Source organism: Prunus avium, chromosome 3 (assembly GCF_965620075.1).
Source record: "Prunus avium chromosome 3, drPruAviu1.hap1.1, whole genome shotgun sequence".
Taxonomy (NCBI): domain Eukaryota; kingdom Viridiplantae; phylum Streptophyta; class Magnoliopsida; order Rosales; family Rosaceae; genus Prunus; species Prunus avium.
The window spans coordinates 40,003,679-40,026,063 of record NC_142286.1 but is presented as its reverse complement, the minus strand read 5'-3'; the positions used below and the strand labels follow the sequence as shown (position 1 = coordinate 40,026,063).

General features: G+C 36.7%; 4 protein-coding genes across 5 annotated transcripts; 2 read left to right on the top strand and 2 right to left on the bottom strand.

Annotated features, from left to right (window-relative positions):
* Positions 1-1,612: 1,612 nt before the first annotated feature.
* On the bottom strand, positions 1,613-5,740 carry LOC148296162 (uncharacterized). Its single transcript, XM_088250723.1, has 6 exons — positions 5,731-5,740; positions 4,769-5,073; positions 4,463-4,609; positions 2,821-3,000; positions 2,397-2,422; positions 1,613-1,715 (listed from the first exon to the last, which is right to left on the bottom strand). Exons 1-6 carry the CDS (start codon positions 5,738-5,740, stop codon positions 1,613-1,615), a joined length of 771 nt encoding a protein of 256 aa, XP_088106849.1.
* A 1,691-nt stretch (positions 5,741-7,431) lies between these two features.
* PUX1 (plant UBX domain-containing protein 1) lies at positions 7,432-10,111 on the bottom strand. Of its 2 annotated transcripts, none has more exons than XM_088249825.1 (7): positions 9,908-10,111; positions 9,145-9,241; positions 8,942-9,010; positions 8,571-8,638; positions 8,261-8,390; positions 8,082-8,186; positions 7,432-7,867 (listed from the first exon to the last, which is right to left on the bottom strand). In XM_088249825.1, the coding sequence occupies exons 1-7, from the start codon at positions 9,989-9,991 to the stop codon at positions 7,668-7,670; spliced, it is 753 nt and encodes a 250-aa protein (XP_088105951.1). In that variant the 5' UTR covers positions 9,992-10,111; the 3' UTR covers positions 7,432-7,667. The 2 variants fall into 2 exon arrangements, with proteins under 2 accessions (XP_088105951.1, XP_088105952.1); XM_088249826.1 differs by having other exon boundaries at positions 7,432-7,864.
* A 1,541-nt stretch (positions 10,112-11,652) lies between these two features.
* On the top strand, positions 11,653-17,610 carry AUG6 (HAUS augmin-like complex subunit). The gene is made up of 13 exons (XM_021957987.2): positions 11,653-12,083; positions 12,236-12,292; positions 12,407-12,501; positions 13,125-13,275; positions 13,527-13,652; positions 13,790-13,946; positions 14,034-14,094; positions 14,171-14,492; positions 14,581-14,706; positions 15,426-15,587; positions 15,704-15,953; positions 16,079-16,549; positions 16,897-17,610. Exons 1-13 carry the CDS (start codon positions 11,868-11,870, stop codon positions 16,935-16,937), a joined length of 2,235 nt encoding a protein of 744 aa, XP_021813679.1. The 5' UTR covers positions 11,653-11,867; the 3' UTR covers positions 16,938-17,610.
* Positions 17,611-18,235: 625 nt separating this feature from the next.
* LOC110756225 (serine/threonine protein phosphatase 2A 57 kDa regulatory subunit B' theta isoform) lies at positions 18,236-22,055 on the top strand. Its single transcript, XM_021957630.2, has 3 exons — positions 18,236-18,501; positions 19,026-20,512; positions 21,147-22,055. Exons 2-3 carry the CDS (start codon positions 19,322-19,324, stop codon positions 21,504-21,506), a joined length of 1,551 nt encoding a protein of 516 aa, XP_021813322.1. The 5' UTR covers positions 18,236-18,501; positions 19,026-19,321; the 3' UTR covers positions 21,507-22,055.
* The last annotated feature ends 330 nt before the right edge of the window (positions 22,056-22,385 follow it).

The following is a 22,385-nucleotide window of genomic DNA, read 5'->3' as shown; positions in this document are numbered from 1 at the left end:
GTCTTCAGCTCCCTCTTTCTCGGTAAAAATTGCCAGATTTTTAATTTTTTTTGAAAAAAGTACATTAGTTGTGTGAGAGCATGACTATGCTGAAGCAAGGACAGTACATGTGATGTAATGAAGCAAGGGATATAATTCTCCTCTTTCCACCGTATGCTGTTTGTGAGATTTGTATAAAATCAGTTATTCATGACCGCACCAACGATAATATAAAATTGGAGCAAATTGCCTCTCAGATTTGTAAAAGATATCAGTTCGGCTACTCAGATTATAGTACAAAAAACTATCACATTCGTTTTTCTGAGACAATTAAATTAAATTTATAAAGAGAAGAGAAAGGAGTAAAGAATAAATGGTCAACAGACAAAAGCAGAAAAACAAAACGAATATACCGTGAAAATTTATAGAGGATAGCGTGCGGCTATACTGTGAACATATTCTAAAAGTTTCTATTTATAGCGTATCGCCGCGCGGCTATACGTTTAAATATTCTATTTGTAGGGTATAGCCGGGCGGCGATACAGTGAACGTATGTAATGCTAAAAGTTTCTATTTATAGAGTATAGCCGCGCGGCTATACTATGAACATATGTACCGCTAAAAGTTTCTATTTATAGCGTATAGCCGCGCAGCTATACGTTTAAATATTCTATTTATAGAGTATCGCCGATCGGCAATACTATTATAATATTCTATTTAACGCGTATAGCCTCCGGCTATACGGTTGAATATTATATTTAAAAATTACAGCCGCACGGCTATACTGTTAAAATATTCTATATAACAATAAAGATAAAAAGTTCTCATCGGCACAAGTATATGCCGGCAAATATTTGCCAATTTAGACTTCCCCCGACAAAAGTTACCTCTACCGACGTAATGTCGTCGGGAGAGGTCTAATCCGGCAAATTTTCGCCGGGATGTGCCGACGAAATTTCATCAGTATAGTTTTTAAAAAATAAATAAATATAAACTTAGTATCTTTAGGTGAATAAATTTTTATTTTAAATTTTTCTCTTTAGTAATTAAATAATATCTTAGCCTTATTTATTTACTTTCATTAGTAATTATGTTTTAATTATTATTTCCTTAGTGAATAATTAGTAAATAAGAAAAATCAAGATCCATCTAAGAAAAATGGATGGAAGAGATAACAATCTGGAGAAAGACATTCAGCACATATATCTTAATAAACTAGTTAAAGACAAATAACAAACATTCCACAAGTTCAGGCTCTTAGAACATATCAGGGAAGGAAGCTGACTCTGTGCGAAAATAGGATTAGCAATGGACATTTCCCCAAGTGCTTTTAAGTATGGAAGATAGATTTTTCTGTATTTCTCGGACCCTCTCACGTATGGATGCCTCCTCCCTAAGTTGTAACTCACGTGCCTCCTCCTTTGCAGTCCTTCCTTTATCAAAATGATTGTAATGCATGCTACTAATAAATTCATAAAGTAAAAAACAAAGAGAGATTTTTTGCAGAATGATTAGAACCACCATGGTCTTGGGAACAAAAACAAATGCAACAGCCAAAAAAAATTGAAGAATAATTTTCTAAAACAATTGGTCCAAATGAATAAAAGAGAAACTGATTGGTACCATGGCATCCTCATACATCCGAAAACGGCCCTTCGCTTGTTTTGATGTTCTTAGCAGCGGCTGACTCTGCAGTGTAGACACCTTGCTCACTGGAAAGCAAGCCTTCAGGAAATCTGAAACAACATAAGTGGAAAAAAATTTGAAACAAGTTACAGAACAAAAAAAAAACATTAAGTTATCAGGAAAATTTAAATCTCCATAGATCCTGTTACATCCCAAGAAAACCTAAAGATAAGCAGCCATATCACTGACATTTTTCCAAGACCCAAAAGATGCAAAAGGGGCCAACATATTACTTACGCAGGAACATAGCCTAACAACAAATACAAGAAAATTTAAAACAAAACAAATAATATACCTTATCTTTGCAAGCATCTAGAACAAATGAACAAATCTAGAATAGAGGAGAACTGGAAGATTCAGGAACATCAAGGTTACCAAAAAAAGAACAGAATTCCACTTTATTTCTGTCTTTTACCTCTCTACTGTTTTTACATGTGAATTGTGAGGCTTCAAAAACAGTAATGTTTTCTTCTTTTTTATTTATTTATTTATAAAAACAAACTAAATACAGAATGATTGAACCTTCAAAACATATGGAAATTTCAAAAACAAAAATAAATAAATAACCAAAGATCTAAATGTTCATGTCCACTTCTTGGGATTGGTATATTTTGGATTTTATAACTGTCAAAATTGTTTAGTAATCATAGCATTACCACTGACAAGACCTTCTTACGGAGCCATTAGCCCCTCAGTCAGCTTTGAGAAGCAGTGTTTGCATCACATTGTACCTGGGATCAAGTTTCCGCTGCCATCCCTGCAAAACATAACCAGTGATGAGATTTGTATAAGATCAGTTATTGATGACCACACCAATGATAATATAAATTGGAGCAAATTGCCTCTCAGATTTGTATAAGATATCAGTTATTGTCTATTTCTGCTACTATCATATAATACAAAAAACTATCATATTTGTTTTTCTGATCACAATTAAATTAAATTTATAAAGAGAAGAGAAATGAGTAAAGGATATATGGCCAACAGACAAAAGCAGAAAAACAAATAAAGAAAAGACAACTTGATAATCTGCGTGTGCTTTAATTTAATGTCTTTGTGCTTATAAATTGCACATGCCTATATTGCAAAGATTACAGAATTCCATAAGAGAATTTCCATGCTTCAGCTGTAGTAGATAAAGGAAAAAGAAATTACCTCAAGAACCAAAGTGGTTGCCATGACAGCACAGACATTGCCATCGACGTTGACTCTATGATGCCTAACTCTCTCCAGTAACTGCTGCATACACTCAGCAGGATGGACCAGATTACCTTCTGGAGTACCCCAGAAAGCGAATGCCTCCTCCACTTGCCTTAAAAAGAAGAAGATTAGAAACTTTGGCCAAATATAGACTAAAATCAAATACAGAATGTTGATTATTAAGGAGGGAAACTTGTAACAGAAGCTTCCTGAGTTCATAATATCATTGAGGAACTGCATTTTGTCTACAACCATAACACACACACTGATGAATAAACGAAAATACAAGTGAATACTACACATATATCACATATATTTCAATATGAAATTCTTGCAGCGTCCTTCTTTTATGAAGTTTGGTCTTTGAACGCTAGCGCTGTTGGTGGTAGCCATTGAGGCGATATTAAGGACAGACCTTCATAAAAAAAGTATCCTAAATTCAAAATTATTCAAAAATGGCAATGGTGAACGGATCAAGAAGGTGGAGGCACCTTGGACTCTGCATCATCAGTCGACCACAAAGCAACTCTACATATACAAATCTGTCATTACCTATACATAGGGAATATAATCTACAGATGAGTGAATAAATATGTATTTATTTCCACTAAAAAACTGTAATCTTAAATAGGTTCGAAAAATCGGCCTAGGCGGCTCTAGGCGGCCTAGGCGGGTCTGGGCGGGCGTTTTGCCGTTGAGGCGTGGACGAAGGGCGATTGAAGCGCGTAGGATCTGCTGCTTGTTAGGAAGAAAGACAGAGAGAGAGAGAGAGATCGAGGCAGAGAGGAAGGAGAAGGCAACACTGGGAAGAAGAAGACATCTGACCTAATTTTTAATATAAACGGGTTGGGTTTTGTAAAATGGCCTTAAACATTGTATTAAAATGGGCCTATTTTTTTTGTGTCAATCAGAAGCTTCAAACTCACGCTAGCGCTGTTGGTGGTAGCCATTGAGGACAAAGAAGAAGGAGCTTAAGCCAATCAGAAGTATCCTAAAAGAAGCTTAAGCCTTCAAAGACCAAACTTCATAAAAGAAGTATCCTAAATTCAAAATTATTCAAAAATGGCAATGGTGAATTCTTGACAAAATTCAGACTTTGAGACAAGAAAGTATTACCAGGGGAAGTTGGATTGAAAAGCATTCTAATATGAAATTCTTTCTTTGCATAATCTTAGCTTAAAGGAGGAATATATGTTTAAAAAGCAAATATCAAACTTGCAACTTATTTAATAAGGAACACCCAAACAAGATAAATGCAATGGATCTCCAGAACTGTTAAGGAAAAACTAACAAGGCAAAACCCTTGAAGGTGAATTACTTGCCCATTTTTAGAGAGGAGATGGTGGAAGATGGAACAATAGAGAGAAAAAAAAATTAAACCATGTAGGGATAAGACATTAGAAAGATAGTAGCTATTTTTTTTTTCTTTTTCTGGATTTGTTATGTATTCAGACCACATTCAGGTATATCATCAACTGGTATAATTCACAAACTTTAAGACACAACGAGATACTTAAAAGATTTAAACACAAGTAAATCAAAATAGCCCAAAAGCATAAATGCATTGCAAGCAACAACAAAGGTTTTTATATGTTACCAGGTCCAGGAGCATCTTCAAAAGTGTGTGTGTCACAATGTAAGCAAGCGCAGATTTAATCTGATCATCCCCTTCAACATCATCGACACATTCCCCTTGTTCATAAGTTTCCACCAAAACAGCAGGATGCACAAATGGGCAGGTTCTCTTGCAAGATCAACTTGAGACATTATAAAAACTGCAAACTGCTGTACACTCTCATCCAATCTCCACCACTTTAAAGCAGGAATGAAGTTTGAAATTTTTGCTACCAGATTGATTATAACAAAATCTCCTAATCGATTCACAAACACCAGGATGCCTAACCTTTACGGCAACTACTCTGGGCTTCACCTGTTGACCAGCTCCATGCACTTGAGCAATACTTCCAGATGCTACTGGTTTCTCTTCAAAATTATCAAAACTCTCCGGGAGCTTGTGGCCAAACGCTCGTTCGATAGTTTTCCAAGCAAAGCTATGTTCAGGAGCTACTGGTTTCTCTTCAAAATTATCAAAAATCTCCGGGAGCTTGCGGCCAAACGCTCGTTCGATAGTTTTCTTCGTGCAGGCAAAGCTATGCTCAGGAGCCTTGGTGTGAAGCTCTGAGTTGGTGCATAAAGAAAGAGCACCAACTATAAACGATTACGTGAATTCCAGTGTATCACCACAAATTAAAGGCGATTGAATCGTCAGAAAAAAAAAAAAAAAATTTAACAAAAAACGAAAATCCGCCCAGGCGCTAGGCGGGTCTGGGCCTTTTTTGTTTTTTTGTTTTTTTAAAATAGATTTTTTTTTTCCAGGTTAAATTTTAATGCTTTTTAAATCCCCAGTAGTAGATTAAAAAAATATTTCTTTAAATGATATTCCTAGTTGAAAACATTTATTTTCTATTTGTTGGCAATTTCCGACATGATTTCATACACGACTTGAAACCCGCTCGATTAAATTTTGTAGAGTGTAGAGTGACCAAATCCCCTCTTCCTCGTACATTTTTCTTTGCCATTCATATACTCTCCCCTTTGATAAACACAGAAAAAGTAAGTTGAGAAAACAGGCAATACAAAATATTCAAAGATGTAAGATGAAAAGGCAAAATAATTAGCAGCATAGTCACTGACATTTCATATATGGTTAACATTCATACATTGTTCTAAAAAAGGTTGGCCCCCTATCGATCGGTGCCCACGTGTCAAAATAAGTAGAGCCATGTGGCTATACGATTTAATAAAAATAAATAAAAAACCGAGTATCGATGCGCGGCTATACTATTTATTATTAAAAAAAATCACCATCTCGCATTTTTGTTACAACAAGTAAGAAATAATCTTAGCCTCTCACATTTATTCATAGTTAGTAAAATATGGAACGGAAAAAAATACTAATAAAATATGTACGTGTTTTATTCGGCAAAATTTTGGCGAATTACAACTTAAAAGTTTGGCCATTATTTAATATTTTAATATATAATATTTTTATTTAATAATATATGTGAATTTTTGTATAATATGTGAATTTTGTGTGTCTTATTGAAAATTTTGTACAAAATATGTGTATTAAACATGAAAAATATGTACATACATGTACAATATGATTATTGTACATTTGCCTTTTAGAAAGCATGAATTTTATCAAGTTTTAAACATGTGTATAGAATATGGATGTGTTATTGAAAAATACGTACATACATGTATAATAGAATATTAAACATGAAAGTGCTACATACTTTATACAGGTAATAACTCTGGAAAAGTAACAAATGAAAAGGGGACAATATAGACTTGGGTAATGGCCTAATAGTAATGGATAATGCTTTAACCTACTCTTACTGATAAATGAAAATAGGGGAAAAAAATTTAAAGAAAAAAAGGATGCTAGTATATATATAAAGAGTATAGCCGATTGGCTATACAATTTTTTATAAAAAAAATTAGAAAAAAATCGTGTAGAGCCGGTTGGCTATACTATTTGAAGAAACATTAATAAAACCGAGTATAGCCCGAGTATAGCCCGAGTATAGCCGATCGGCTATACTATTTTTTATGAAAATAAAAGAACAGAGTATAGACGCGCGGCTATACTATTTATAAAAAACAGCGATTAGCGCCTAAGTGTCAAAATCAGTATAGCTGCGCGGCTATACTCTTTAAATACATTATATTTAAAAGGTATAGCCGCTCGCCTATACTATTTAATGAAAAAAAAATTAAAAAAACCGAGTATATCCGGTCAGCTCTACCTTTTAAATATAACAGGAATGAAGTTTGAAATTTTTGCCAGAGTGATTATAACAAAATCTCTCCCAATCGATTCACAAACACCAGACAACTACTATGGGCTTCACCTGTTGACCAGCTCCATGCACTTGAGCAATACTTCCAGATGCTACTGGTTTCTCTTCAAAATCATCAAAACTCTCCGGGAGCTTGCGGCCAAATGCTCGTTCGATAGTTTTCTTCGTGTAGGCAAAGCTATGAGAGCTTGGTGCATAAAGAAAGAGCACCAACTATAAACGATTACGCCAATTCCAGTGCCACAAATCAAAAGCGATTGAATCATCAGAAATATATATATATATATATATATATATATATATATATATATATATTAAATAAAAAAATTCCTCCTAGGCGGCCTAGGCGGGTCTGGGCCTTTTTTTTTCTTTTAGATTTTTATTTTGCTGACTTAGGTTAAATTTTTAATGATTTTGTAACCCCCAGTAGTAGATTTAAAAAAAAATTCTTTAAATGATATTCCTAGTTGAAAACATCCATTTTCTATTTGGTGGCAATTTCTGACACGACCCAATACACTACTCGAATCTAGCACGATTAAATTTTGTAGAGCTTAGTGTGTCCAAATCCCCTCTTCCCCGTATGTTTTTCTTTGCCATTCAGATCCTCTCCCCGTTGATAAACACAGAAAAAGGAAGTTGGGAAAACAGGCAATACAAATGCCCATCAGGACTAAACATAATATTCAAAGATGTAAGATGAAAAGGCAAAATAATTAGCAGCTCAGTCACTGACATTTCATATATGGTTAACATTCATACATTGTTTTAGAAAATATGAACCACCTTAGCAAAGCACATATGCAAAAGTTCTCTCTTGAAACTCCTAACAATTATCCAACGGCAAGTTGCGGCCATCAAATAACGGTCAGAATCAGCACAATCTTAAAGATAGGGAGTTGCGCCCATCAATTTACAGAACTCATGTGATTCATGTCACAGTTTCAGCCATTTTGGCTTAACAGGTTTTTTCTCTGCAGGCTTCTTCTCTTGAACAACAGGAGGTGATGCCTCTGGTATCGTTTCTGGTGCAGACTCAACAGGCTCGGCATGTTTAGTGAGGAGTTCCAAACCTTTCAAAGACATGATCTCTTCCTGAAGGAAGGGACCTGACTTGGCATCTGAAGCATCATCTGCTGGATATGACATTACAATAATCAAACATTTTACATTAGCCATTGCTATTTACAATCAAAAGATACATATCATTACATCAGTGAAATAATTTTTGGGTAAAAGTTCTGATTCCTCTGCTGTCACCCCAGACGGGCAACCCCATAATCATAGAGAAGAGTGTCTCCATTGTGAATATTTCATTTTAAGTTATGAGACCAAAAAGCATGTGCTAACCTTTTGGTATATTATATGAAAAATACACAATTGCACCAGGAACAAAGCCAGCAGAGTAAAAATCCTGTGACGTGTCTTTTATCTGCTTCTTAGGAGGAGTAGTATCTGCATAAGTAAATGTTAGACTCTATTGCATAATCATACATGGAAAATTCAATATTTTGATTTACTCTGCATACATATGTAGAATGGTAATTCTGGTCGAGCAACTACTTTCGTGAGGAGATCAACCAAGCTCTGAACTGTTTCTGATGGATGAAAAGTGGCCTCTAATGTGTGATTATCAGGAAATCGAACCCTGATCACAGTCTGCATACATCACACATGAACTTAACAAATGGATAAAAAGCGATTATATGACTAATTAAGATTTGGAATAGCTTATGCATCCGATGATGATGAGACAGAATTGATCCTATACAAACAACAATAGAAACAATCACTATAACAAGGAGAAAAGAAAGTCATAATAAAGGGTATAGCAACCACCTTAGTTATCCTTGACCTGCGGGCTGCCTGTTCTGCCTCTTTAAGCTTTCGTGTTTTTAGAACCTTATCTGTTCATATTGCATTAATGAAATATAGTAAGTACAAATACCATAAGAACACCTCCAATTGCATGTATCAGTATAAGTCTTTGAATGTGTAATTAAATTCCCAATAGTTTATCAAATTTCGTTCATGTTATTAAGTTTTTTAGAATAAAATACAGGCATTGACAAGACTTCCAATAAGCAAGAAGATTATGTTTCCCATTAAAATATTTGCTAGCATATTATAGAACTTGAACACCGGCCGCTACACGGGAAAGATTTTATTTTCCCCCTAAAATTATAAATGAGATGGTTTCAGTCAATTACCTTCCTTTTTGGCATTCATAATTCGATAATAATCCTCTGCTGTGAACTCAAAAAATTCATCTGTCTCCTCTGCCAAACAAAAAATGATGAAAAGAAAAAAAATTCTATCAGGCATCTCAATGCGCTTGCTTCCACAGATACTCCAAAATTTAAAAAGCTATAAGCTGAATGGTTTGGCCTAGCATAGTTGAATTGCTTCATACCAGTAATAGACTCTTCAGTTTGCGAAGAAGAAGCAGCTGACGTTTCAAAAACACGAATTTCTCTCCCAAACTTTTCTTTTGCTGCTGCGAGCTTGGCCTGAACTCACCCCGACAAAACGAAAAGGCAAAAGTAAATGTAATATCACAACATCAGGTAAAGAAGGAACCATCTAATGTTCAAATTAGAATAATCTCAATTCCAAAATTGGTACTTGGTACTTTCATCCTCCACACTCATATGACGGAATGAATAGCGGTGGTTTGTACCAATGATTAGTATATACTAACACAGTTATTACAATCTGTACTTGTGATTTTGTATTTAGTTACAAAGCTACTACGCACTGACTTCATTGAAGATTTGAAGTACAAGAAGCACATAAAGCACTTGCTCGGAATTGCAATGGGAACCAACAAAAACCAAAAATACCAAAACCTTGGCTGCACCAAATTCAACTCTTGTCCTTTTTAGTCTGTTGATGAGAAGTATTAATTTTCACAGAACCTCAAGCATAGGATTACACAGACTCTTGTTCTTGTAGTTGCAAAAAATAAAAATAAAAAGAAACATAAAAGAAACCAGGGAAGTTGCACTAGACCCACAACTTAGAAATAGGCAACGATCACTAATCGAAAATTAAAGCTCAAATGATCCATTATATACAAAACCCAGATCGACCCAGTAGCAAAACGAATACCAAGAGAGTGAAATCAAGAAAATATATATACTCGTGATTGAAAAGGCAGGGACTTGGGTATAAACCTTAGCTTCTTCAGCTTCCATGGGATCAATATTGGTGAACCTCCTTCGTTTCAAGGAAAATTGAGAAGAAACATCAACGATCATCAGCGACACTCCAAGAAATCCCAGAAGCAAAGAGACAGAGGGATCCGATAAGAAAGTTCTCTCTGTGTATAATATAGGTTCGCCGTTTGCGGTGTGACTTGTATTTTAATACGTATGACAGAACACTGCTATTCCTTTCCTCTTTGGGAGGCCTTCCTACAAAATACAGAGTAAGTTTGCAAGAGTAAAACAGTAAACTTTTCCAAATTACCGCTGTAAAATGTTCCAAAATACTGCCAGCACAACATCTTCTGGGCCTGCAAGCCTGTGGTCTTGTGGGCTTAAAATCTAGTAAAGGTTTAACTATTTGAGCCCTTGGAAATTGCTTTTATGCAAAGCCGATTTTGCCTAAATCTTTTATTGGGCTTTTGGGACAAATGTGCTTGATTATATTTAGCTGCATGTAAGCAGGCACATTTAATTTAAATTGGGTGGCCTGCTTTAGGCATCATTATGCTGGAAAAAAAAGCAAAAAGATTCATCAACTATTAAAAAGCTTTGGGATGAATCACTTCTTCACTACACACCAATGTGGTTTGTCGCTCACCAAACTTTTCTTTTTATCATATAAACCTTTACCTTTACTCATTCCTTTGTCTTCAATGAAGCCATCTCTTATTTCGGGATAAGTTAGCATTCAAGCTAAGCAAAACATGCAATCAAAGTCAATCCCAAAAGCATCATAAATCATTTAGTGTTATTAATTCCTCCCCCCCTTCAATTAAGCTAATCACCTATCTCTTCATTTGATGGTACTAATTAGGGCAAAGTTTTTTTATTTATATTTTAAATAAGCGATAAGTATATTATTGATGAGTAAACAAAAATACAAAGCAACTATATGTCGAATATGGGTAAATCTTCTCCAAAGACCAAATTCAACAAAAGTGTCGAGTCTTACAAAACTACATAATTTCTTTCACAATTAAAAAAAAAGGACTTTTGCAAGGGGTTTGTAGCTCAAACAATTAATAACATTAACCCATGCACTCAATGTTCTAGGTTCGATTTCCCCCTCCCCAATATCGCTTATTTTTAAAAAAAAAATAAAAAAAGACTTTCTTTTGGAGATCCTATTGAACCACTAGCACCTTACTTAGTCAACTCAATCAAAAACAAGGTCAATCCTATCAAGCTATTGTATATTGGAGTTAATTGATCATCCGACCACTAAACCTGTTTGTGGAATTATTTCGGCTCATTAACTTATGTCCTGTGTATGACCTTACATTTTACCATCAATTTAGCAATTAATACGTATATTCTCATGTGCATGCCTATTTTATTTATTTATTAAAGTTATCAACCAAAACAAAAAATCAATTTATTGAGATTGAAACAAAAAGAAAATCCAATAAGGTGTCAGTAAGTACATAGCTTACAGTGGTCCGGCGGAGCATGCTATCATCCTCACCAAACAACCAGATGACGACACCTAACGATTTGACGGTGGCCGGCAATAGTTTCATTTCATTAGCCCACGTCAGCACCTTTCAAATTCCTCAACCGGCTACGTGACTACTTTACCGTTCCTCCGGGCCCATCAAACGGCATAATAAAACACAAAGCCACTACAGCAAATCATTTATAAATTTTTTTTAAAAATGAATTCTTAAACAAAAGTCCCTGCACATTTCCATATTAGAAAATTAACCCCAACTTATTCAAACTGAGACGCATTTCTCAATCAGAAAACTTCCTCAGGGACCTGCATTTCAAAAACCTTCCGATCAAAACAAAGGCAAAAGTAACCAAAAAAAAAAATCAAAAAGAAAAAAGGGAAGAAACAGAACCGGAGGCAGAGAGAAGCAAAAAAGCGAAACAGAGAAGGAGAGAGAGAGAGGGGTAGGGGTTCAGGTTTGTGGGTTTGTTGGTGATGACTATGGACAGAGAGAAGGAGAGAGAGATAGAGCTAGAGAGTGCAATGTACACTAACTGTTTGCTATTAGGGTTGGATCCGGCCATTATCGGACTCGGAGGCTCCAATGCCACTCCTCGGGTCGGATTCTTCCGCCACTCTAACCCTAAATTGGGCGAACAGCTGCTCTACTTCATTCTCTCTTCTCTCAGAGGCCCAATTCAATCCGCCAAGGTACAATCTCGATTTCCTTCCCTGTATGCTCCACCCATATTTACACTGATGATACATATACATATATTTCAAATTCAATTTCTTTGCATATTTGTCTTTGTTTTACTGTCTTCCACTTTGCATCATGTCCCTAACGTTTTGAGATCTTTCAGGATTTCGATAAAGTCTGGCCAATTTTCGATTCCGCTCAATCGCGGGATTTTCGAAAGGTAAATTCGACTATTCCACTTTTTTTTGGTGCTTCTAGTTTTAATTTTCTTTTCTTTTAATCATTGGGATGAGATGATTTATTGGTGAATTTTATTTTTATTTTTTATGATTAGGTTGTGCAAGGGATCATTAGTGAGCTCGAATCGCAAGGGGCGCTTCCTAGGAGCAATTCGAGGGTTTCATCACTTGCTACATGTTGCGGACCCAGGTTGGTTGATGATACTACTCGTTGATTTTATCCGCATTTTTTTAATGTACAATTTTTTGCCTTTAATTTTGAACTTTAAATGTGGAATTGGGCTTGATTGGTGAGAAAATTGACAAAGATACGAAATTCACATATAAACCATAATGTTGTTTGCTTTCTTAGTTTGACCGAGGTTCATAGTTTTGTTGGGCTCACTTCCCTTTTGCATTTAAGTGAGAAACAATTTGCCAAACTAATGTAAAAAAAATGTAGTTATATTTAACAGTGAACTTGTTTTCCGCCCAATCAGCCAATTGATGATATTAAAATTAATGCTTTCTGCTTAAATGTTGTTGAAGTTCCTCTTAGGGCTTGTTTGGGAGTAATTCTGGATAGGCCGATAATCACTTCTATGTGCTTCTCCACAAAATCCCTTAAAATCACTTAAAGTGATTATATGGAGAATCACGTGGGAGGTGCTTCTCCCCGTAAGTGATTCTGTCCTTCCGAAAATCATTCCCAAACAAGCCCTTAATTGAAATGACTATATCTTGTGTAGACTCATGGTTTACAATTTTATGGGTTTGGGTCTTTATGATTGCAATTATGGCTGGTAAATCATAAGCTTCATGTGTTGACTGCAGGTTTGTAGAACTTCTGTGGCAACTTTCTTTGCATGCTTTGCGAGAGGTTCATAGGCGAACATTTTCAGCTGATGTAGCTTCTAACCCACTTCCGGCATCATTGACGGATGTAGCCTTTTCACATGCAGCTACTTTACTTCCTGTTACTAAGGTAGGCTTGACCTACACTTACAATATTAAAGCATGCATAAGTTCTATTACCGATGACTTTTGAAATTGGGTTCCCAAATTATGATATTATTAGCTATTGGCATGTCCATAGAGTTTTTCCTTTCGATAAAATTCTTAGATGAGTTTTCAGGGTTTAATGAAAATCTGCATTTTTCTGTGTGAGTTTTCTTCTTTAGACTGCTTAGTTGACCTTCTTCAATAACAGTTATTTGAGCTCATTATCTTGTACAGGCTAGAATAGCACTTGAACGAAGAAGGTTTATTAAGAATGCGGAAACAGCAGTACAGAGACAGGCTATGTGGTCCAATTTGGCTCATGAGATGACTGCGGAGTTTCGTGGTCTTTGTGCTGAAGAGGTATAGGGGTAACTCACATGTCGACGAGCAACTTTTTGTAGTGGAAGCTTACTGGAAATTTTTAGAAATTTTCAGTTCACCTACAACTTTACAATTTGTATTCTGACGCATGTCTCTCTGTAAAACATGAATCTCAGGCTTATTTACAGCAAGAGCTGGAAAAGTTACATGACCTTAGGAACAAAGTGAAGTTGGAAGGGGAACACTGGGATGACCTTGTTTCTAGTTCGAGTCAGAATTCCCATTTAGTATCCAAGGCTACTCGTTTGTGGGAGTCTATATTAGCCCGTAAAAGTGAGTACAAATCTTCATGGTTCCTTTATCAATTTCATAGGTTTTATGTGTTATCAAATTGTGTAACATGATCACCATTATGTGTAGGTCAACATGAAGTTCTTGCTTCAGGCCCTATTGAGGATTTAATAGCTCACAGGGAGCATAGGTAATCTACCATCAGGTATCATTTTGACATCACTGGAGGCAATCACCAACTCACCTTTGCATGCAACTCTTTCTAGGTACCGCATCTCTGGATCTTCTTTGCTTGCGGCTATGGATCAGAGTTCTCAGGTTCCTTATGGAGATGTCTTATCTGTCCAATCTGGTGATTTTAATCCAACACATGTGGATGACAAAGAAAAAAATGATGGATCGTATGTCAATGTTAATAGAGAAAAGATGAAGAGCAATTCAGATTCATCCCATTCACAAGTAAATGATGAAGCACTTCATCGAGCAGATGAAAGAAGTGGAAGAGTCCACCCAACAGTTGACGTGGCAGAAATTATAAGGCGTTGGACACATGCTTTACAGCGTATTCATAAACAGTCACTTCATATGGTATGCTACTTTGTATATGCTCATGATATTGTTGGATAAAAGTTTAGAAAAACTTAGTGAATTGGTGTTATACAATGGTAATTTGTAGGCAAAAGCTAACGAGGGAGAGGGTCCAGAAATTTTAAGAAGTGCACATGATGGCAGTTCAAGTGGTCATGCTGAGTCTTTAGCTGCAACTCTTGCTGAACATCAGCAACACTTGGTTAGCTTTCAGGTAATACTTATGGTTTAAAAGTACCAGTTAGATCTGAAGTGCTACCAGCGTCCCGGTTTCAACTTCAAGTAGAACCAATTCGTATATAATATATATTGATGGTGTATTTGTACATTTCATGGGTGTTTAAATTCCATGGAAATATTTATCATTCTTCCTTATAAAGTTATACCATGTAATCAGGGGACAAGGGAGTCTTGTAATAAATACAGACCTTCCTAGTTGATCCAAAGATATGAAGACTTGTATTATTTAGAGAGCTTTTTGATATTGCAGTTTTCCTTATAGCGACCAAAGTATTAGAATTGTTTGATACTGCATTAGAATCAACCGTTTTTTGGGTGAACCAGGACTGTTTGAGAATAAGGGGTCAATTTCTCCAATTGCTCTTTGACCCATCCCAGAATAAATGTGTTATTTGAGCAGTCTGTTGTTTAAGCGAATCAATTAATACTCTGACATTCCTTCAAATATAACTTCAATGAAGTATGTTGATTTGAGCTTTTCTGTTGGTAGGAAGGTGGGGTAATGTGGGATAGTGAATGTTAAAATGCTTGGATTTCTATTACTGAATAGACGTCATATGACTGTCAATAAAAGTGAGATGATTCATGCACATGCCTTTCTTGAATGCCCCTTATCTCTCATGCATAATATATTTGTCATGACTATGCTTTCCTGATTCTATGCTGAGATTTTCCAATTCATAACTTCTGTAGGTTCTCATTAATCAACTGAAGGAAGTTGCTCCGGCAATACAAAAGTCAATATCAGAATGTACAGATAAAGTAGATAGCATTTCCTCTAGTCTGCCTCCAATGACCAAACATCCTGGTCGCTCAACCTCACCTATTCAAGCACAGAGCAGTGGAAGGGCATTGGTAATACACCACACCTTTTTTATGCAAAACTTAATATCTACTAAAACCTGTCTCACCTTGAATTACCGCAGTCTACAAGTGATATACTGGTCTTTTTTTCCTTTGTAATAATTCAGGAAAGCAACACTGATGATGTGGCTGAGGTGACTTCAAAATTGTCTACCTTTCAGCTTGAAAAGGTGTCAGCTAGCCCTACTTTAAAGCTCCCACAGTTGTTTACCTTGACTCCTAACTCTTCTGGGAAAGGTGCAAGTATGAATAAGCGCCCTGCTTCAGCTTCTCAAACAAATCAAATAGAGAACTTTTCTGAAAGGAAATCTGTGGAGCAGCCTATATCAAATAATCACATAGATAATCTACCACAAGGTCTGCTGTGTGTGCCTTGCTTCTCAAATTCTCATTGCATTATAAGCGTGTTGTCTTGCTCAAGGCATTTCAAATTATATGTGGATTGGGAATTGGTTTTTGATTTTTAGTTTCATGTTATGCAGATAGTGATAATTATTTTGTCCAGAATCTAAAGAGATCTGTCAGAGAAGCTGCTCTGTCACGGAACTCCTTAAATTCCGAATCATCACGAGGCAGCCATTCTGATGAAAGCTCTGAGCATTTCTTTTTACCTCTTTCCTCATCTGGGTTTTCTCATCAAGGCCAAGAATCTAAAGGGGTTTCCTTGAGGAGTAAAAGGTTTGCATCTCAGACAGAGGCTTCCTTGCTTGAAAATCGTGCTTCTGATGGTCATATGGAGAGCAAATACGCTGAATTGTCTCAAGTTTTGAATGGTTTAGATTCACTTGATGATTATGATCAAGTAAATGGGTTTCTTTCGGCTACGGGTTCAAACTGTGCTGCTTCGGACACACAAAGATCATTTTATGACTTCGAGGAAGCTCAGGAGCAGGTTTTCTCGCCTCCTTTGCTAATGGACTCATCACTGTTAGCGGATTATGAGGACTTGCTTGGTATGTTGCTCCAGCCACTACTATTTCTGTTTGTAGGCTGTTATATGTACAGATTGTTATCGGTGGATGACTTTATTTTGTTATTAAGTGCCTTTGTAGTTCCAAGTAAATGGTTCATCTCTGATGGTTCAGGCACTAGATTTTCTAGTTTATATCGTTTACCCTTGGGGATATTAGCAGTGAGGTCAATCACCACACGACTTCTATCATGCATACAAGATGGTTTATATCACAACTCACAGACACACACAAGGACACATTGAGAGAAGTTTGTTTAAACTGCAATGCTCTTTTTGTCTCCTTTAGTTTCTTCCCATTGAGAGAATTTTTCTTTGCTCTTTTTGCAGCGCCACTTTCAGAAACTGATACAGCATTAATGGAGCACTGACATTGAATATTGAGCAACCTTAATTTTTGATTGAGGAGATATTTGGTCGCTGTGATGGTTTTGGTTCCATTTCTCGGGACACTTTCCACTTCCCAAGTAATTGTTGACATGCTTGTATGATTTATTTGATGTTCTGTACATTTTCACCCTCCAGCTCAGCACAGTGTTTGGAGGGAACTATGAACCTGCTAGCAGTGCTGTTGTACATGCATGACAAATGCTCGGAGATGATTGTATTGTGTTGAAACTCCAACCTGGATCTTAGAACCCTAAAATCCAAAGCCCCAACCTGATTGTATCATGCTGCAGACAAATTATATGGGGGTGATTTTGTCCACGGATGCTACAAAAACTACCTCATCTGATTGCTTGGTGGGTATAAGTTAAAAAGAGGGTGAATCACGCACGTGCAGTTCTTATTAGCCCGAAGGTGTGCATCAATACTTCTTTCTTTGAGTATCAAGTTTCAGTTACCTGACAAGATTGATTGTTGGTCTGATTTATATGTATCTGATTAATCTGACATAAATGTAAGTTGCTGAAACAACAGAATTGAGAAATTGTTGTTGAACCATAGGATAACTTTTTTTTTCTTCTTCATTATTCTTTCAGTAGGGTATATTTCTGTTAAAATGCTGGAATTGTGAGTATCAAGTTAGTCCATTTTGTCTTCTTTCTTGGCCTTCTTAATATGTGTCATTTCACTTTTTTATTTGTGGAGGAAACTGGTTGCCTGCTTGGCGGGGTGGCGGTGGGCAACAAGTAGTGACCCCTGTTGAGACAGAAACGAAAGAAAAAAGCTTCACCTATGAATTATGATCATTAATGAGCTCATCTAGTATCACCCAAATCCATTTAAGAAACTATTCACAACTCCATTTAAGAGTGTCCGCAAACGGCACCGTTTCTGCGGGAAAAAGTCTCAGAAGCGCTTAATGGATTCAAGCCCAAAGCTAGCTCATTAAGATACGAGCAAAAGCTTCGACGTCGGCCCTCGGTTAGAGTGTACAGGGACATCTCATACTGCTTTGCCAAATGCTAAACGTTGTGATGAAATTTTAAAAAAAAATAGTATTTTGCGCAAATACCATTTCAACCTTTCCCTTTCCTCCCCAAAGACTTTGTCCAAGCCAAAGTAGATTGGAAGGTTAATTTGGTCAAATGGGATCTCTCTCGACTCTCGTCGTCTGGAGTGAATCAAAGCGAGGAACAGTTTTTGAGGTTGAAAATTGAAATTCATGAGGAAGTTAAAAAGAAATAAACAAATATCAAATTTTCACAATAATTATGCTTTTTGTTTTCTTTCTTTTTAATCAACCATAATATTATTATTATACTCTTCGAGTGCAAAAGATAATGGTGTATCGTCATGTATGTATGTATTATCAAATTATCAATTACAATAATTACAGTTTCAGCTAACAAAAAAAGAACGAAGGAAATCATCCAACAACAACAACAGCTTACAGCCGCCAAAGATTGCTGTTCTTCAACACCCCCCCACCCACCTTTTCTATTTTTCTCTATCTCAAAAGAAACAAGAAGCACCAGCTCAACTTTCTCTGTAAGTATCCACAAACATTCATTATTTTATCCATAATTTGCTCTCCATTGCATGTTTCCAGCTAAAATTTCCCAGAGACTCAGTCCTGTATATTATTCTGTAATAACTTTTCGTATTTTGGATTTGCAAATTTTGCATGTTAAACTTGTTGGAGAATGCCAAATGGGTTTTTCCTTTTCGAATAGATCATACCCGGATCTTGTTCTCTTCTGATCCAGCTGAATTGCTTGTCAATCTTGGTGAAGAGAGGCAAACATTCAGTATGTTTTTCGTTTTTTGTTTGGGTTAAGCTCAAGTCAAACTTTCTAATCTTAGATACAAATTTGATGGTTTTCTATATCTGGGTTTCCCGATATAGGTCTCGATGTTTACTTTTACCTAAGCAAACAACGGATTTTGCTTTGGGTAATGGATCAGAGATCAGAAGTTAAGCAAGCTGCGGTTTTTGCATTGTTTAGTTGATTAGAAATTTCCAATTTTTTGTATTCTGTTTAATTTTCAGCTCGGAATGGCTTTATATGCAGCTTTCTTTTCATTTTCCGTGGGTGTGATATCTCTGCCCCGGATTTCCCCAGTTGGCTCAGAACGTTTCTTTCTAATAAGGGGAAAGTCCCCTGTCTTTACCAAGGAAGAACACAAGAAGCTTATAGCCCGGGTTTTTGCTTCATTGCACTGAAATTTGGTTTAATAATTCTGGGCTTTTCTTCCCTAATTGGAATTGTGTCTCTCCTCTATCACTGATGCTGTAGTTGCTCTATAAGTTTGATTTATCACTGTGCTCTGACGTGCACAAAGAAGGGCTTCTTTTGTCATTTAAGTTATGATCAAACAGATACTTAATAGGCTCCCGAGGAAGCCCTCTAAGTCAGCTGAAAATCGTGAAGGAGGATCTTCTAACTCTTCTTCAAATGCTTCCACCAGTTCAAGAAGCGGCTCTTTAGCAAGTAGCAGATATGTGAATTCGGGTACTTCATCTCTTTCGGGCCCTAATTCTACTCCAAATTTTGGAGTAAACGTGAATTCAAAGCTTAATGGGAACTCATTGGCTTCTCCATATGAGGCATTGCCTAGTTTCAAAGATGTTCCAAATGCAGAGAAGCAGAACTTATTCATAAAAAAGTTGAACTTGTGTTGTGTTATCTTTGACTTCAGTGACCCAACAAAGAACCTCAAGGAAAAGGACATCAAGCGACAGACATTGGTAGAGCTTGTGGATTACATTGCTTCTGCTAATGGGAAATTCTCAGAAACCGTCATGCAAGAAATTGTAAAGATGGTGTGCGTAAATTTATTTAGAACACTCACTTCTCCACCCCTTGAAAACAAAGCTTTAGAGGCCTTTGACTTAGAAGAGGAAGAGCCCTCAATGGACCCAGCATGGCCACACTTGCAAGTTGTGTATGAATTCTTCCTGAGGTTTGTGGCATCACCTGAGACGGATGCAAAGTTGGCTAAGAGGTACATTGACCACTCTTTTGTTCTCAGGTTGTTAGGTCTTTTTGATTCAGAGGACCATAGAGAGAGGGATTACTTGAAAACGGTTCTGCACCGCATCTATGGGAAATTTATGGTGCACCGCCCATTCATCAGGAAAGCTATCAACAACATCTTCTATCATTTTATTTTTGAGACTGAAAAGCATAATGGGATTGCAGAGCTGTTGGAGATTTTGGGAAGTATAATAAACGGTTTTGCTCTGCCACTGAAAGAAGAGCACAAACTCTTTCTTGTTCGAGTGCTTATTCCACTTCACAAACCCAAATGCATACCCTTGTACCACCAGCAGTTATCTTACTGCATTACCCAATTTGTGGAGAAAGACTGCAAACTTGCGGATACAATAATCCGTGGTTTACTAAAATATTGGCCTATTACAAATAGTTCAAAGGAGGTCATGTTCTTAGGGGAGCTGGAAGAAGTTCTAGAAGCAACTCAGCCTGCAGAATTTCAACGCTGTATGGTACCTTTGTTTCGCCAAATTGGCCGATGCTTGAGCAGTTCACATTTTCAGGTGGTAGTTCACCACTTTCATCTGTTTTCTACTTGCTAGTTTCCTCTATTCTGTAGAGTCCTGTGTAAATCTTTATAATGTGAGAGGTAGTGATGAGCAGTAGCAGTATGTCCGTTGAGTTATATGAACTTGTTGTGGGTGGTCAAATACTGAGCTTTCTGGAATGTTTGTTCGTGTAGTTTGTATTACACATAGTTTTCTTTTGGAGCCGATGTAGCGATTATATTATGATGGAAAAAAGTGATATTTGACTAACTTTTATTGGTATATTTCTTCACCATAGGCATTTCAAAATTTGAAACCTTAGATCTTAAGATGCTGGTTTGAGTTGTTCTCTGGCAGTACCCGCATTTAGTCTATTCTGGAGTCTATTAAGTTTCTCAGATTAGTTACTGAAACCCATAGAGCAAATGAAAAAGACTTCTTGGTTAGTTTTGTGTCCTACTTTGAAAGGCAATTTCTGGTCATAGCTAAGTCAGTTATGAATGATCTCAAGCCTTTTGTACATAGAAGGAAAAAAGTTATGTGAAATGTGTGGAATAAGAAATAGATATTTGCCTTAATTTACTTTTCTACTTTAATGATTTCAATAAATGCGTTCTTCTCATGTATCCAGTTGGCCCTTAATTTGCAGGTGGCAGAGAGAGCTTTGTTCTTATGGAATAATGATCACATTGCCAACCTAATCAAACAGAACCGCAGTGTCTTACTGCCAATCATATTCCCTTCATTGGAGAAAAATGCAAGAAACCACTGGAACCAGGCAGTACAGAGCCTGACTCTAAATGTCCGGAAGATTTTCTCTGATATTGACCCTGAGCTTTTTGAGGAATGCTTGCTCAAATTTCAGGAAGATGAAGTACAAGAGAAGGAACTTAATTTGAGACGTGAAATCACTTGGAAGCGTTTGGAAGAGATTGCTGCCAAGAAAGCTACAAGCAATGAAGCAGTGCTTGTGTCCCCCAGAAAAGCCACCGGCAAACCTTCTGGCTAGCAAGTTTGAGATTCCCTACAATGTGATTACAGTGATTTTGATATTCAAATCATTACGCAGTCCATAGACTGACATTGCTGTATAAGTTCTGAGATATCAATCTTCTTCTTGTTGGTTCCTCCGCTCTTCCTGGTGAAATTTCGGGTTGTCAGGTGATCAAGTCACAGCACAGAGCATGCATGAATGGCTCAATCTGGAATACAATTGGCCCCCTTTTGGTTTACCATGTGGGGGTGTGGGCTGTATATATTTGATTTGGTGTAGAAGAACAAAGGGGTGACCCTGCCACACAGCCACAGCATGGTGTTGGAGGTGTGGTGAGTAAAGCTGGTCTCTTTGTCATGGGGTTTTAAAGTTTACAAAAAAAAAAAAAAAAAAAAGGCTTGAAATTGACATGGCTCTGTGGTTACATAATTTTGGATGATTTGGTTTAATAGAGACATCATGTCCTCAATCTTCAATTACTTGTATTGTATGTATCATCATCATCAAACTATGTTGCTTTTGTGAATGGATCAATCCCTATACCACCTTCAATTTCAGAGTTAAGTCAGAGTTGATGTTTCATTGTCTCTGCAACAGCAAATGGCCATCCAACAATGACAAGTTCAGGCTTTAGGCTTTGGGCCTAGCCAAAGCCTGGAAGACATCTGAATGTGTTAATCTTTCAAGTATGGACTTGAGCTGAGTTGGGCTGGCCAACTTGTTTCCACCTAATCGAAACAATAATTGAGCATTATTAATGATGGCCTACCTGTTGCTGACGAGGATATACTCTAATTGGTCCAGCTATACACATGAACAAAAAAAATAATGAATATAATTATAGAAAAATCTGACTAATAAATTCCGACCACTAAACTCATTGAATTTACCCAT